At 34.7% G+C, this 14,876-nt stretch overlaps 1 protein-coding gene across 1 annotated transcript; it reads left to right on the top strand.

Annotated features, from left to right (window-relative positions):
• Nucleotides 1-11,885: 11,885 nt before the first annotated feature.
• LOC139857936 (uncharacterized mitochondrial protein AtMg00810-like) lies at nt 11,886-12,278 on the top strand. The gene has a single exon (XM_071846784.1). The coding sequence runs from the start codon at nt 11,886-11,888 to the stop codon at nt 12,276-12,278; it is 393 nt and encodes a 130-aa protein (XP_071702885.1).
• Nucleotides 12,279-14,876: the final 2,598 nt, after the last annotated feature.

Raw genomic sequence — 14,876 nt, 5'->3', positions numbered from 1 at the left:
ATGGCCACTAGTCTCACCTTAATTCAGTAAGGGTAGAGGCCGTGGTGACTGACTGAAGTCAGACTTTGTTTTAAACTACTTTCATAAACGAAACCTACTTTACGCCTTTTGTTTAATGATGAATGATGATAACCCTTAAGACCTTAATTACATACTTTTAAACCTATTAAGATGATTTACTGACTTAGTACTATTTGACTTAGGTTGAGGACTTCGGACCGTTTACTTACACACCTTTCCCGACTACTACTTTACCGCTACATATCATTGTGAGTTATAGCATTCCCTTTTTACTTTAACTTATTTTGGGAACTGAGAATACATGCGGATTTTATGTTTTACATACTAGGCACGAGTACTTAAACTTATATATGTGTGGGTTATACAACGGCATAAACATTCCCTTTAGCTCGGTAACGTTTAATCATTGGTTTTTGAACCGTGAACGCGAATCTTAGATATGGATCCATAGGGTTTGACATTCCCACTCGGGCTAGTCGCGCTAGCATTTAACGAGTGTTTAATACTTCGTAGACATACGCACTTGCCAAGTGTACTTTCAGGGGGTATAAACGTTAAGTTAGTTACCAAGTGCCCACGGTTAACATATACTTTATCATACTGTTTTGAAACGCTCGTTGTAGCACTGAAATCTCGTGGCCTACCTTACATACTGTTATACTTAAACTATAGCTCACCAACCTTTGTGTTGACGTTTTTAAGCATGTTTTTCTCAGGTGCTTGAGGTTAGCTTCCGCTGTGTACTAGTCGTGCTGTAGACACCCGCTGCTTAGAGTTGCTATCGCATGAACTACTTTATTTTGCATTCAAACATTCGTACTTTTGAACTATGACTTGTAACGACCATTGTGGTCACATACACTTATTATTTGCTTCTACTTAGTGAAGCATGATTTTGGGTTGTAAAACATTAGATGTCAGTTATGACGTCACTTTATTATTGAATGCAAACTCTTTTTGAAAACGCATATAGTACTTAACCTTGTAATGATCCTGTTGTTGATGATTCGTACACGATGGTTTTGTACGGGGCATCACACATATTATGCTACGAAATACTATTAACTACTCTTAATATTCTGTATGATTAACTTGTTCCATGTGACTATTTTGAAGGAAATGGCACCGACTACTCGACACACCGTGAATATGAATGAAGAGGAATTCCGTACTTTTCTAGCTTCAAACATAGCCGCAGTACAGGCTGCGCTACATACCAACAATAACCTTGGATCTAGCAGTACAGGAAATCATGTAGGATGCACCTACAAAGAATTCACTGCCTGCAAACCTTTGGAATTTGATGGAACCGAAGGACCGATTGGATTGAAACGGTGGACCGAGAAGGTCGAATCGGTGTTTGCCATAAGTAAGTGTACTGAAGAGGACAAAGTAAAGTACGCTACGCATACCTTCACAGGTTCTGCGTTAACATGGTGGAATACGTATCTAGAGCAAGTGGGACAAGACGATGCGTACGCACTACCGTGGTCAGCATTCAAGCACTTGATGAACGAGAAGTACCGTCCCAGAACCGAGGTCAATAAGCTCAAGACAGAACTTAGAGGGTTACGAACCCAAGGATTTGATATTACCACGTACGAAAGACGATTCACAGAATTGTGCCTATTGTGTCCGGGAGCATTCGAAGATGAGGAAGAGAAGATCGACGCGTTTGTGAAAGGATTACCGGAAAGAATCCAAGAAGATATAAGTTCACACGAGCCCGCCTCCATACAACAGGCATGTAGAATGGCTCACAAACTAGTGAACCAGATTGAAGAAAGAATTAAAGAACAGACTGCTGAAGAGGCCAATGTGAAGCAAGTCAAAAGAAAGTGGGAGGAAAACGGAGATAAGAATCACCAATACAACAACAACAGCAATTACAACAATAATCGCAACAATTATCCCAACAATCGCAACATCAATCGCAACTACAACAAACGGCCCAACAACAACAACAACAACAACAACAACAACTACAACAATCATTTCAACAACAATAATAACTGCAATAACAACAACAATCAGAAGCAGCTATGCCAAAGGTGTGAAAAGTATCACTCGGGGTTCTGCACCAAATTTTGCAACAAGTGTAAAAGAAATGGTCATAGCGCGGCGAAGTGTGAGGTCTACGGACCAGGGGTTAATAGAACGAAAGGAACAAATGGTGTCGGAACGAGTAATGGCGGAGCAAGTTATGCCAATGTAGTTTGTTATAAATGTGGAAAACTGGGCCACATTATTAGAAATTGCCCGAACCAGGAGAACACGAATGGACAAGGCCGCGGAAGAGTTTTCAATATTAATGTGGCAGAGGCACAGGAAGACCCGGAGCTTGTTACGGGTACGTTTCTTATTGACAATAAATCTGCTTACGTTTTATTTGATTCGGGTGCGGATAGAAGCTATATGAGTAGAGATTTTTGTGCTAAATTAAGTTGTCCATTGACGCCTTTGGATAGTAAATTTTTACTCGAATTAGCAAATGGTAAATTAATTTCAGCAGATAATATATGTCGGAATTGAGAAATTAAACTGGTTAGCGGAACATTTAAGATTGATTTGATACCAGTAGAGTTAGGGAGTTTTGATGTGATAATCGGTATGGACTGGTTGAAAGAAGTGAAAGCAGAGATCGTTTGTTACAAAAATGCAATTCGCATTATACGAGAAAAAGGAAAACCCTTAATGGTGTACGGAGAAAAGGGCAACACGAAGCTACATCTTATTAGTAAATTGAAGGCACAAAAACTAATAAGAAAAGGTTGCTATGCTGTTCTAGCACACGTCGAGAAAATACAAACTGAAGAAAAGAGCATTAATGATGTTCCCATTGCAAAAGAATTTCCCGATGTATTTCCGAAAGAATTACCGGGATTACCCCCACATCGATCCGTTGAATTTCAAATAGATCTTGTACCAGGAGCTGCACCAATAGCTCGTGCTCCTTACAGACTCGCACCCAGCGAGATGAAAGAACTGCAAAGCCAATTACAAGAACTTTTAGAGCGTGGTTTCATTCGACCAAGCACATCACCGTGGGGAGCTCCTGTTTTGTTTGTCAAGAAGAAAGATGGTACATTCAGGTTGTGTATCGACTACCGAGAGTTGAACAAACTTACCATCAAGAACCGCTACCCACTACCGAGAATCGACGACTTATTTGATCAACTACAAGGCTCGTCTGTTTATTCAAAGATTGACTTACGTTCCGGGTATCATCAAATACGGGTGAAAGAAGATGATACTCCAAAGACTGCTTTCAGAACATGTTACGGTCATTACGAGTTTATGGTCATGCCATTTGGTTTAACTAATGCACCAGCTGTGTTCATGGACCTTATGAACCGAGTGTGTGGACCATACCTTGACAAGTTTGTCATTGTTTTCATTGATGACATACTTATTTACTCAAAGAATGACCAAGAACACGGTGAACATTTGAGAAAGGTGTTAGAAGTATTGAGGAAGGAAGAATTGTACGCTAAATTTTCAAAGTGTGCATTTTGGTTGGAAGAAGTTCAATTCCTCGGTCACATAGTGAACAAAAAAGGTATTAAGGTGGATCCGGCAAAGATAGAAACTGTTGAAAAGTGGGAAACCCCGAAAACTCCGAAACACATACGCCAGTTTTTAGGACTAGCTGGTTACTACAGAAGGTTCATCCAAGACTTTTCCAGAATAGCAAAACCCTTGACTGCATTAACGCATAAAGGGAAGAAATTTGAATGGAATAATGAACAAGAGAAAGCGTTTCAGTTATTGAAGAAAAAGCTAACTACGACACCTATATTGTCATTGCCTGAAGGGAATGATGATTTTGTGATTTATTGTGACACATCAAAGTAAGGTCTCGGTTGTGTATTAATGCAACGAACGAAGGTGATTGCTTATGCGTCTAGACAATTGAAGATTCACGAACAAAATTATACGACGCATGATTTGGAATTAGGCGCGGTTGTTTTTGCATTAAAGACTTGGAGGCACTACTTATATGGGGTCAAAAGTATTATATATACCGACCACAAAAGTCTTCAACACATATTTAATCAGAAACAACTGAATATGAGGCAGCGTAAGTGGATTGAATTGTTGAATGATTACGACTTTGAGATTCGTTACCACCAGGGAAAGGCAAATGTGGTAGCCAATGCCTTGAGCAGGAAGGACAGAGAACCCATTCGAGTAAAATCTATGAATATAATGATTCATAATAACATTACTACTCAAATAAAGGAGGCACAACAAGGAGTTTTAAAAGAGGGAAATTTAAAAGATGAAATACCCAAAGGATCGGAGAAGCATCTTAATATTCGGGAAGACGGAACCCGGTATAGGGCTGAAAGGATTTGGGTACCAAAATTTGGAGATATGAGAGAAATGGTACTTAGAGAAGCTCATAAAACCAGATACTCAATACATCCTGGAACGGGGAAGATGTACAAGGATCTCAAGAAACATTTTTGGTGGCCGGGTATGAAAGCCGATGTTGCTAAATACGTAGGAGAATGTTTGACGTGTTCTAAGGTCAAAGCTGAGCATCAGAAACCATCAGGTCTACTTCAACAACCCGAAATCCTGGAATGGAAATGGGAAAACATTACCATGGATTTCATCACTAAATTGCCAAGGACTGCAAGTGGTTTTGATACTATTTGGGTAATAGTTGATCGTCTCACCAAATCAGCACACTTCCTACCAATAAGAGAAGATGACAAGATGGAGAAGTTAGCACGACTGTATTTGAAGGAAGTCATCTCCAGACATGGAATACCAATCTCTATTATCTCTGATAGGGATGGCAGATTTATTTCAAGATTCTGGCAGACATTACAGCAAGCATTAGGAACTCGTCTAGACATGAGTACTGCCTATCATTCACAAACTGATGGGCAGAGCGAAAGGACGATACAAACGCTTGAAGACATGCTACGAGCATGTGTTATTGATTTCAGAAACAGTTGGGATCAACATCTACCGTTAGCAGAATTTTCCTACAACAACAGCTACCATTCAAGCATTGAGATGGTGCCGTTTGAAGCACTTTATGGTAGAAAGTGCAGGTCTCCGATTTGTTGGAGTGAAGTGGGGGATAGACAGATTACGGGTCCGGAGATTATACAAGAAACTACCGAGAAGATCATCCAAATTCAACAATGATTGAAAACCGCCCAAAGTCGACAAAAGAGCTATGCTGACATTAAAAGAAAAGATATAGAATTTGAAATTGGAGAGATGGTCATGCTTAAAGTTGCACCTTGGAAAGGCGTTGTTCGATTTGGTAAACGAGGGAAATTAAATCCAAGGTATATTGGACCATTCAAGATTATTGATCGTGTCGGACCAGTAGCTTACCGACTTGAGTTACCTCAACAACTCGCGGCTGTACATAACACTTTCCATGTCTCGAATTTGAAGAAATATTTTGCTAAAGAAGATCTCACTATTCCGTTAGATGAAATCCAAATTAACGAAAAACTTCAATTCATCGAAGAACCCGTCGAAATAATGGATCGTGAGGTTAAAAGACTTAAGCAAAACAAGATACCAATTATTAAGGTTCGATGGAATGCTCGTAGAAGACCCGAGTTCACCTGGGAGCGTGAAGATCAGATGAAGAAGAAATACCCGCATCTATTTCCAGAAGATTCGTCAACACCTTCAACAGCTTAAAATTTCGGGACGAAATTTATTTAACGGGTAGGTACTGTAGTGACCCGAACTTTTCCATGTTTATATATATTAATTGAGATTGATATTTACATGATTAAATGTTTCCAACATGTTAAGCAATCAAACTTGTTAAGACTTGATTAATTGAAATATGTTTCATATAGACAATTGACCACCCAAGTTGACCGGCGATTCACGAACGTTAAAACTTGTAAAAACGACATGACGATATATATATGGATATACATATGGTTAACATGAGATTATGATAAGTAAGTATCTCCATAAGTATATTAACAATGAGTTATATACATATAAACAAGACTACTAACTTAAGGATTTCGAAACCAGACATATATGTAACGATTATCGTTGTAACGACATTTAAATGTATATATATCATATTAAGATATATTAATATATCATAATATCATGATAATATAATAATTTAACATCTCATTAGATATAATAAACAATGGGTTAACAACATTAATTGAGATCGTTAACTTAAAGGTTTCAAAACAACACTTACATGTAACGACTAACGATGACTTAACGACTCAGTTAAAATGTATATACATGTAGTGTATTTAGATGTATTAAAATACTTTTGGAAGACTTCAAGACATATATCAAAACACTCGTACTTAACGAAAATGGTTACAGTTACTTTCCCATTCTTTTCTTTCATCAAGAATTCTAGTCGTATTCTTACCCGTATTATACACAGCTTCAAAACGTACTTACTATGGGTATATACCAATAGGAACTAGCATGGGATTCCACTCTTGATTATGTCATGTATGACTAATCAATTTTAACTTCTACCATGAGCTAGTCAACTAAATAGAACTCCTTTTAACCCCACTCACCACTCACCAATTACCACTCATCATTCACTCCATTTCACTTCCAATTCTCTTTCTAATTCTCTCTCAACACACCCACACTATTATGAACGTATTTTTCCAGTAGTTAATCATCATCTTCATCAAAAATCACTTCAAGAATCAAGCTATAATCATCATAGGAAGAACACTTCAAGAACACTTCAAAAATCCCTTCAAGTTTACTAATTTACTTCCAAGCTTTCTAATCCATTCCAAGTAATCATATAAGATCAAGAAACCTTTGTTATATACAGTAGGTTATCTTTCTTATTCAAGTTAATATTCATATTCAAACTTTGATTCAATTTCTATAACTATAAACTATCTTAATTTGAGTAAAAATCTTACTTGAACTTGTTTTTGTGTCATGATCCTACTTCAAGAACTTTCAAGCCATCCAAGATCCTTTGAAGCTATATCATTTCTTGTCACTTCCAGTAGGTTTACCTACTAAACTTGAGGTAGTAATGATGTTCATAACATCATTCGATTCGTATATATAAAACTATCTTATTCGAAGGTTTAAACTCGTAATCACTAGAACATAGTTTAGTTAATTCTAAACTTGTTCGCAAACAAAAGTTAATCCTTCTAACTTGACTTTTAAAATTAACTAAACACATGTTCTATATCTATATGATATGCTAACTTAATGATTTAAAACCTGGAAACACGAAAAACACCGTAAAACTGGATTTACGCCGTCGTAGTAACACCGCGGCCTGTTTTAGGTTAGTTAATTAAAAACTATGATAAACTTTGATTTAAAAGTTGTTATTCTGAGAAAATTATTTTTATTATGAACATGAAACTATATCCAAAATTTATGGTTAAACTCAAAGTGGAAGTATGTTTTCTAAAATGGTCATCTAGACGTCGTTCTTTCGACTGAAATGACTACCTTTACAAAAACGACTTGTAACTTATTTTTCCGACTATAAACCTATACTTTTTCTGTTTAGATTCATAAAATAGAGTTCAATATAAAACCATAGCAATTTGATTCACTCAAAACGGATTTAAAATGAAGAAGTTATGGGTAAAACAAGATTGGATAATTTTTCTCATTTTAGCTACGTGAAAATTGGTAACAAATCTATTCCAACCATAACTTAATCAACTTGTATTGTATATTATGTAATCTTGAGATACCATAGACACGTATACAATGTTTCGACCTATCATGTCGACACATCTATATATATTTCGGAACAACCATAGACACTCTATATGTGAATGTTGGAGTTAGCTATACAGGGTTGAGGTTGATTCCAAAATATATTTAGTTTGAGTTGTGATCAATACTGAGATACGTATACACTGGGTCGTGGATTGATTCAAGATAATATTTATCGATTTATTTCTGTACATCTAACTGTGGACAACTAGTTGTAGGTTACTAACGAGGACAGCTGACTTAATAAACTTAAAACATCAAAATATATTAAAAGTGTTGTAAATATATTTTGAACAAACTTTAATATACATGTATATATTGTTATAGGTTCGTGAATTAACAGTGGCCAAGTCTTACTTCTCGACGAAGTAAAAATCTGTGAAAGTGAGTTATAGTCCAACTTTTAAAATCTAATATTTTTGGGATGAGAATACATGCAGGTTTTATAAATGATTTACAAAATAGACACAAGTACGTGAAACTACATTCTATGGTTGAATTATCGAAATCGAATATGCCCCTTTTTATTAAGTCTGGTAATCTAAGAATTAGGGAACAGACACCCTAATTGACGCGAATCCTAAAGATAGATCTATTGGGCTTAACAAACCCCATCCAAAGTACCGGATGCTTTAGTACTTCGAAATTTATATCATATCCGAAGGGTGTCCCGGAATGATGGGGATATTCTTATATATGCATCTTGTTAATGTCGGTTACCAGGTGTTCACCATATGAATGATTTTTATCTCTATGTATGGGATGTGTATTGAAATATGAAATCTTGTGGTCTATTGTTACGATTTGATATATATAGGTTAAACCTATAACTCACCAACATTTTTGTTGAGGTTTTAAGCATGTTTATTCTCAGGTGATTATTAAGAGCTTCCGCTGTCGCATACTTAAATAAAGACGAGATTTGGAGTCCATGCTTGTATGATATTGTGTAAAAACTGCATTCAAGAAACTTATTTTGTTGTAACATATTTGTATTGTAAACCATTATGTAATGGTCGTGTGTAAACAGGATATTTTAGATTATCATTATTTGATAATCTACGTAAAGCTTTTTAAACCTTTATTGATGAAATAAAGGTTATGGTTTGTTTTAAAATGAATGCATTCTTTGAAAAACGTCTCATATAGAGGTCAAAACCTCGCAACGAAATCAATTAATATGGAACGTTTTTAATCAATAAGAGCGGGACATTTCACTAGGGGTTAGTGGTGCTAGGTGTTAAGTGCCCTAACGGATGTTATGAACACCGATGGCGTTTTCGCGAGCGCCGTTCCCTTGTACTATTGGTTAACCATGGTTATTTGTGTTGTAGCGTAAGCATATTATATTTGTTCATATTATATATGCTTTTGTTATGCTAGCTTGATTATTGGAGGTTATAGCTTGTAATTGTGATGATAAGCTAATCGTGTTGCTAGCATGTATGCGGTATGTGTGTAAGTGTTTGCAAGTATTTTGTTATGAAGCTAGCTAGTTGTTAGACTAGAGGCATAGGAGCGCTTGGGCTCGAAGGGGTAGCTTTTGGTTATATGGACGCGGATTGGGGATTTGGTAGTCCCCGAGATTATGCTCTTGGTATTGGGTTGGGTTATAGAGTCCTAATCCGTCTAAAGAGATAAATGGGTCGAAATCGCTACATTATTTGTAAAACGGGTCATTGTGGGCTCGGTGTTGTAAAACTTGTTTTTATGGTGGAAATATCTTAGTTTTAATTAATATCACATATTGTGAAATTGGTTACGTTTAAAAGTGTCGGGAAGCGGGTTTTCCACTCGCGTGTGAATAAAAACTGATCAGTACTTTTTAGTTCATTGGGACGCCATCCCAAATCCTTGGACGCCGTCCCAGTTGTAAAAGCTGGACGCCGTCTAGATGGGCAGTCACAGATTTTTTTTTTTGTGTCGTGTTTTTGGTAAATCAATGTTGGGTTGTTACAAAAATGAAATGTCGTTACAATGATGAAAGTAACAATAATGTAAGTGTTCAAATGCAAAAGTAAATAATGTGATATCTCTTGATCCTATGTCCAAGTAGCATCACATAAGAAGTAAGAAAGAAAGCTTGAATCAAACAGCACCTGAGACAAAACATGCTAAAGTGTCAACCAAAAAAGGTTGAGTGAAATCATAGGTTTAACAAATAAGTTTGACCGTTGTTTTAGACCACAAGATTTAGTTTATAAAGTTGCTCTCGTAGATCAAAAAGTTATGCCAATGCGTGATATTTAGACTAAACGTTCAAGTTTGCCCCAAAGACAAGTTGTAGTTTATACTTGTTAGTTTAATTTCATTATTAAGTAATACAAAGACTTAGTCAAATGTATCGGGGACGTTACTCCCGATATGCCTACCCCCAATAATTAAGCATGCAATCAACGAGCAATTAAAAATATCACTGTAGGGACTTAGTCGGACATAGCCGGATATAGCATAGTTTAGTAGTTTGGTACTTGTGTCTAAGTTGTAAAATGTAAAAACAGCATGTGTCTCACCCCAATAAAAGTAAGTAAGTTTGCTAGCAATAAAGAGTGGGGCTATGAGTTCACCTTAGTAAGTAGAGAGAGAGAGTTATTCCTCTGAATAGAAAGTTGGACGAGTGAGCAGAAAAGTCAACCTATTGACATTTAAGAGTAGTAAGTGTTTTTGCCCAAGTTTAAGTAAATGTTTAAGTATGATAGTGTTGTAAGTATAGTTCGTTTTGCTAAATTTCCTTTCCTAGTAAGTTTCTATTTTTAGAAAGTTTCCACTTTTAGTAGATTTCTTATCTTAGTAAGTTTCTATAACTAGAAAGTTTCTACTTTAAGTGTGTTTTCCATTTTAGGATACTTGCCGTATTAGATAAGCTTCCAATCACCCCTTTCCCTTCGAATGGCCATTTCAGGTCTAGGGGCTTGAGCTATAGGATCCTTTAAATCGGAAATCCAAACCCTTCCGCCTAAAGTTTCGTAGAAACCATTCTTCAAGAAAGTTCGAAGATCTATACATCTCTAACACATATCCCAAAATGTTTTTATGTGTTATAATATAAGTAGTAAGTTATAGGTGTTAGTAATAGTAATAGTTTATACATGTTAATTAATAGTATAAGTAGTATTAGGGTTTCATTAATTAGAGTTAGTTAATTAAAGTAGTATTTTAATGATTAGGGGTTAGGGTTTTGAGGATCTAAATAATATGAATGTTAAGATCATGCACGAATATGATTATGAATATAAACATGAATTGAAAGAAAGATTTAAAAGTTTTAAGATTTTGGATCATACCTTGTTAATGATGATGAAGATTAACAAGAAACAAGAAGAAAACTTGGTGATGAAGATCAAATAACCCAAATAATGAAGAACACGCTTGAAAATCTTGATGAACACGAAGAACAAGCTTAAGGATCCGAATACCACAAGAGAGGGAGAGGGAGAGATTGTTTTTGATAGAGGATTTTGGTGTGATTTGTGAATGAGAAACTAGGAGTCTATGGGTGTTTATATAGTGCAAGTATTAGAGTATTAGTCAACATAAGGATGTTCTAATTAATGATTTTATTTTATTTTATAATTTTTAGTCAACAATAGGTGGTACTAGTTTATATATATATATATATATATATATATATATATATATATATATATATATATATATATATATATATATTTTATTTTATTTTTTAGTCAACATAAGGATGTATTTGTTTAAGATTCTTTAGTCTCGTTATTATTATTATAATTATTATTATTAATATTATTATTATTTTTACATTTACTACATGATAAGTATTATTTTCTTTTTACTAATTCATGACTTGTATATATATTTTTTTATTTAGTTCCCAATTGTTTTATTATTTATATAAATGTCACTTTTTATTTATTACTTATAGGTTATTAGTTATAATATTACATAAATGCATAAATTTTAATTAGCAGTGAGTGTCGACTAACAGTTTATTATTTTCATCTTTTTTTAACTTGTCAATTATTGCACAAAGTTAATTAATATGTTTTATAACTCTTAACACTTAACAATTGTTGATTAAAGTTTAATCATTAAGTTTTAATTATATTGTTTGGGCATTTAATATTGGAAAAATATAAAATGGAAAAATGAGGGTCGTTATACCGGTTTCGACACCTGTTGAAACGAATGGCAAAATCAGTAAGTCACTTGACAAACCTGTTGCTAATCCGACCAAATACCGGAGTCTTGCGGGTGCCTTGCAATATCTCACTTTTACAATACCGGATATCACATACGCGGTTCAACAAGTGTGTCTCCATATGCACGATCCACGAGAGACTCATATGAATGTTATCAAGCGCATTTTACATTATATTCAAGGGACAGCTTCATTTGGTCTACATATTTCGAAGTCCACTTCTCACAATCTTGTTGCCTACACCGACGCGGATTGGGGTGGTTGTCCCGACTCACGCCGGTCAACTTCTGGTTATTGTATCTACTTAGGAGATAATCTTCTATCGTGGTCATCTAAATGACAACCTACCGTCTCTCGATCTAGTGCAAAAGCTGAGTACCGTGGGGTGGCAAACGCAGTCGCCGAGTCTTGTTGGTTGAGAAATTTATTACTTGAATTAAACTGTCCCGTTAAGAAAGCAACACTTGTCCTTTGTGACAACGTAAGTGCCATTTATCTAGCAAGGAACCCAGTTCAGCATCAACGGACTAAGCATATTGAGATCGATATACATTTCGTACGTGAAGAGGTGGCACGGGGTCAGGTCCTTGTCTTACACGTTCCTACACGTTCTCAGATTGCCGACATTTTTACAAAGGGATTACCAAGACTGCTTTTCACAGAATTTTGTTCCAGTCTCTGCATTCGCCCGCCGATCGCTTCGACTGAGGGGGAGTAACAGACATTATCGACTAATTTAATATTTGTAACAAACTTTCTGTAATCTATGTTTAGAATAGATCTCTTGTAAACCTCATCCAAAAATAGTAGAGATGTAGTTAATAGGTTTCCATTCTTATCATATTGACTCTTGTATATATGGATAGATGATCAATGAGAAAAGACATGCATTCTATTCTATCACACATATTTTGATTGTGATTTGTCGCTGATTGTGAATTTAATTGAACAAAGTACTTTATAATATACGTATATATACGTTTAAACTAATCTAAATATATAACTTCGAGTACTGTTAGTAACAATTTAATAATCGTGACTATCATAACACTTACTTTTGTAAAAATACGCTTTTGTAAAAATACATTTTAAATATTGAAAATATAAAAATATAAAAACAAAAACAAAAAAATATATATTTTTAAGAGTTTGTTTAAAATATATAAAAATATAAAATATTTCTATTTCTACTTTTAGTTTGTAAAAATATAAGTATTTATTTAATTTATATAAATATTTTATATAAATATTAAAACAGAAAAAAATAATAAATAAAATTGGGCCAAAGTACTGTAGAAGCCCAACTTCTGAACTGGATCCGGGTACCATGCGACCGCATGGAATTAACAAGGAAACCTCATGCGATCGCATGAGGTAACCTGACACGCCTGATACCTCTGACCTACTGCATTAATTACGGAGTATAAATTAATTATAATTAATTAAAACTCTAATTAGGGTTATTTATTTAATTATTTAGTTTTAGTTTTTAATTAATTTGTATTATTTAGTTTAATTAAGTTTTATTAATATATAAAAATTAATACTTTTATAAATAAATAATATAAAAATAATATTTTTATAAAAATTGTACTTTTTACAACTTTAAGTTTATTTTTATATTTTGTATCTTTTTATTTGTTTTAGCGTAATATTTGTATTTTTCGTTCGTATTTAGTTTTAAGATATAGTATTTGCCGTAGTTATTTGTATTTCTAGATTTTTTAAGCTTTGCCGTAAAATCCCTTAAGTGCTTTTTCTTTAGACTAAGATTTAAGTGCTTTAGAATTTTGCGACGCCGTTTTAAGATTTTAGTACTTTTTAAGTTATTGCCGTTTTGGATATAGAATTCCTTTTAAGCTTTAATACCTTTAGACGTAACTTTTAATTCTTAATTTTTAGACTTTTAAGTTTCGACGCGCTACGTTCTTTTTATTATTTTTCGACCTTTTATTTTTCGACGTTTTTCGACGCGCTCTTTTTCTTTCTTATTTCCTGACGATCTAGTTTTTAGGACATAGAATTTTCTATTTCTTCTCTAAAATTTCTTTAAATTTCAAAACGAAAAATTATTTTAAGTGGTTAAATTGATAGACATCTAAAATTTTCTGGTTTGCAGTAATAGTTGAATTTGTTAGTGGCGAGTTGTGGGCTTCCGATTTAAAGGGTCCTAGCTACCTGCTGCATCTATTGGCTATTCGAAACGTGGGTAAAATCAGAAAAGTCTATTAATTTGATAACTTGTATAATTTTTTATCTTTTATAACTAATAGGATATTCAGTGAATGCACCGAGAAAAACGTTCACCACTTTTTATACGTTCACCACCTGTAACTCGATCAAGACATCTAGCCAATATTGTCGCCGTTGATTTTTCTTTAGAATCGTCATCTAGTCAACCAAGTACTCCAATTCAAATTTCCGATAATCCATTTTTTGAACCCGACCTTACAATTGAGAATCCGGAGGATATTCAGGGACAATTCAGAGATCTTGAACCATTAATCTTTCCTCCGGAACCACCAATCATTCAAACAGATATTGTCGAGGAACAAACCATTAAATCAGAATCTTCTAGTGATTCAGATTCAACAAATTCAATTATGGAGAATCTGGAACCTCTAAGTATGGAAGACCGAATGCGAGCTAAACGCACTGGCCAAGGTCACGCAATTACTCAACCAGACATTAATGCGCCAGATTATGAAATTGAAGGAAAAATCCTACACATGGTGACTAATCAATGCCAATTTAGTGGTGCGCCGAAGGAAGATCCAAACGAACATCTTCGTACCTTTAATAGGATCTGTACTTTATTTAAAATCCGAGAAGTGGAGGATGAACATATATATCTCGTGTTATTTCCCTTGACTTTAAAGGGAGAGGCCAAAGATTGGTTAGAATCGTTACCTGAAGGGGCGATTGATACATGGGACGT

This window comes from Rutidosis leptorrhynchoides, chromosome 7, assembly GCF_046630445.1.
Source record: "Rutidosis leptorrhynchoides isolate AG116_Rl617_1_P2 chromosome 7, CSIRO_AGI_Rlap_v1, whole genome shotgun sequence".
In the NCBI taxonomy this organism is placed as follows: domain Eukaryota; kingdom Viridiplantae; phylum Streptophyta; class Magnoliopsida; order Asterales; family Asteraceae; genus Rutidosis; species Rutidosis leptorrhynchoides.
The sequence above is the reverse complement of the archived record's forward strand: the minus strand, read 5'-3'. Positions and strand labels throughout refer to the sequence as shown.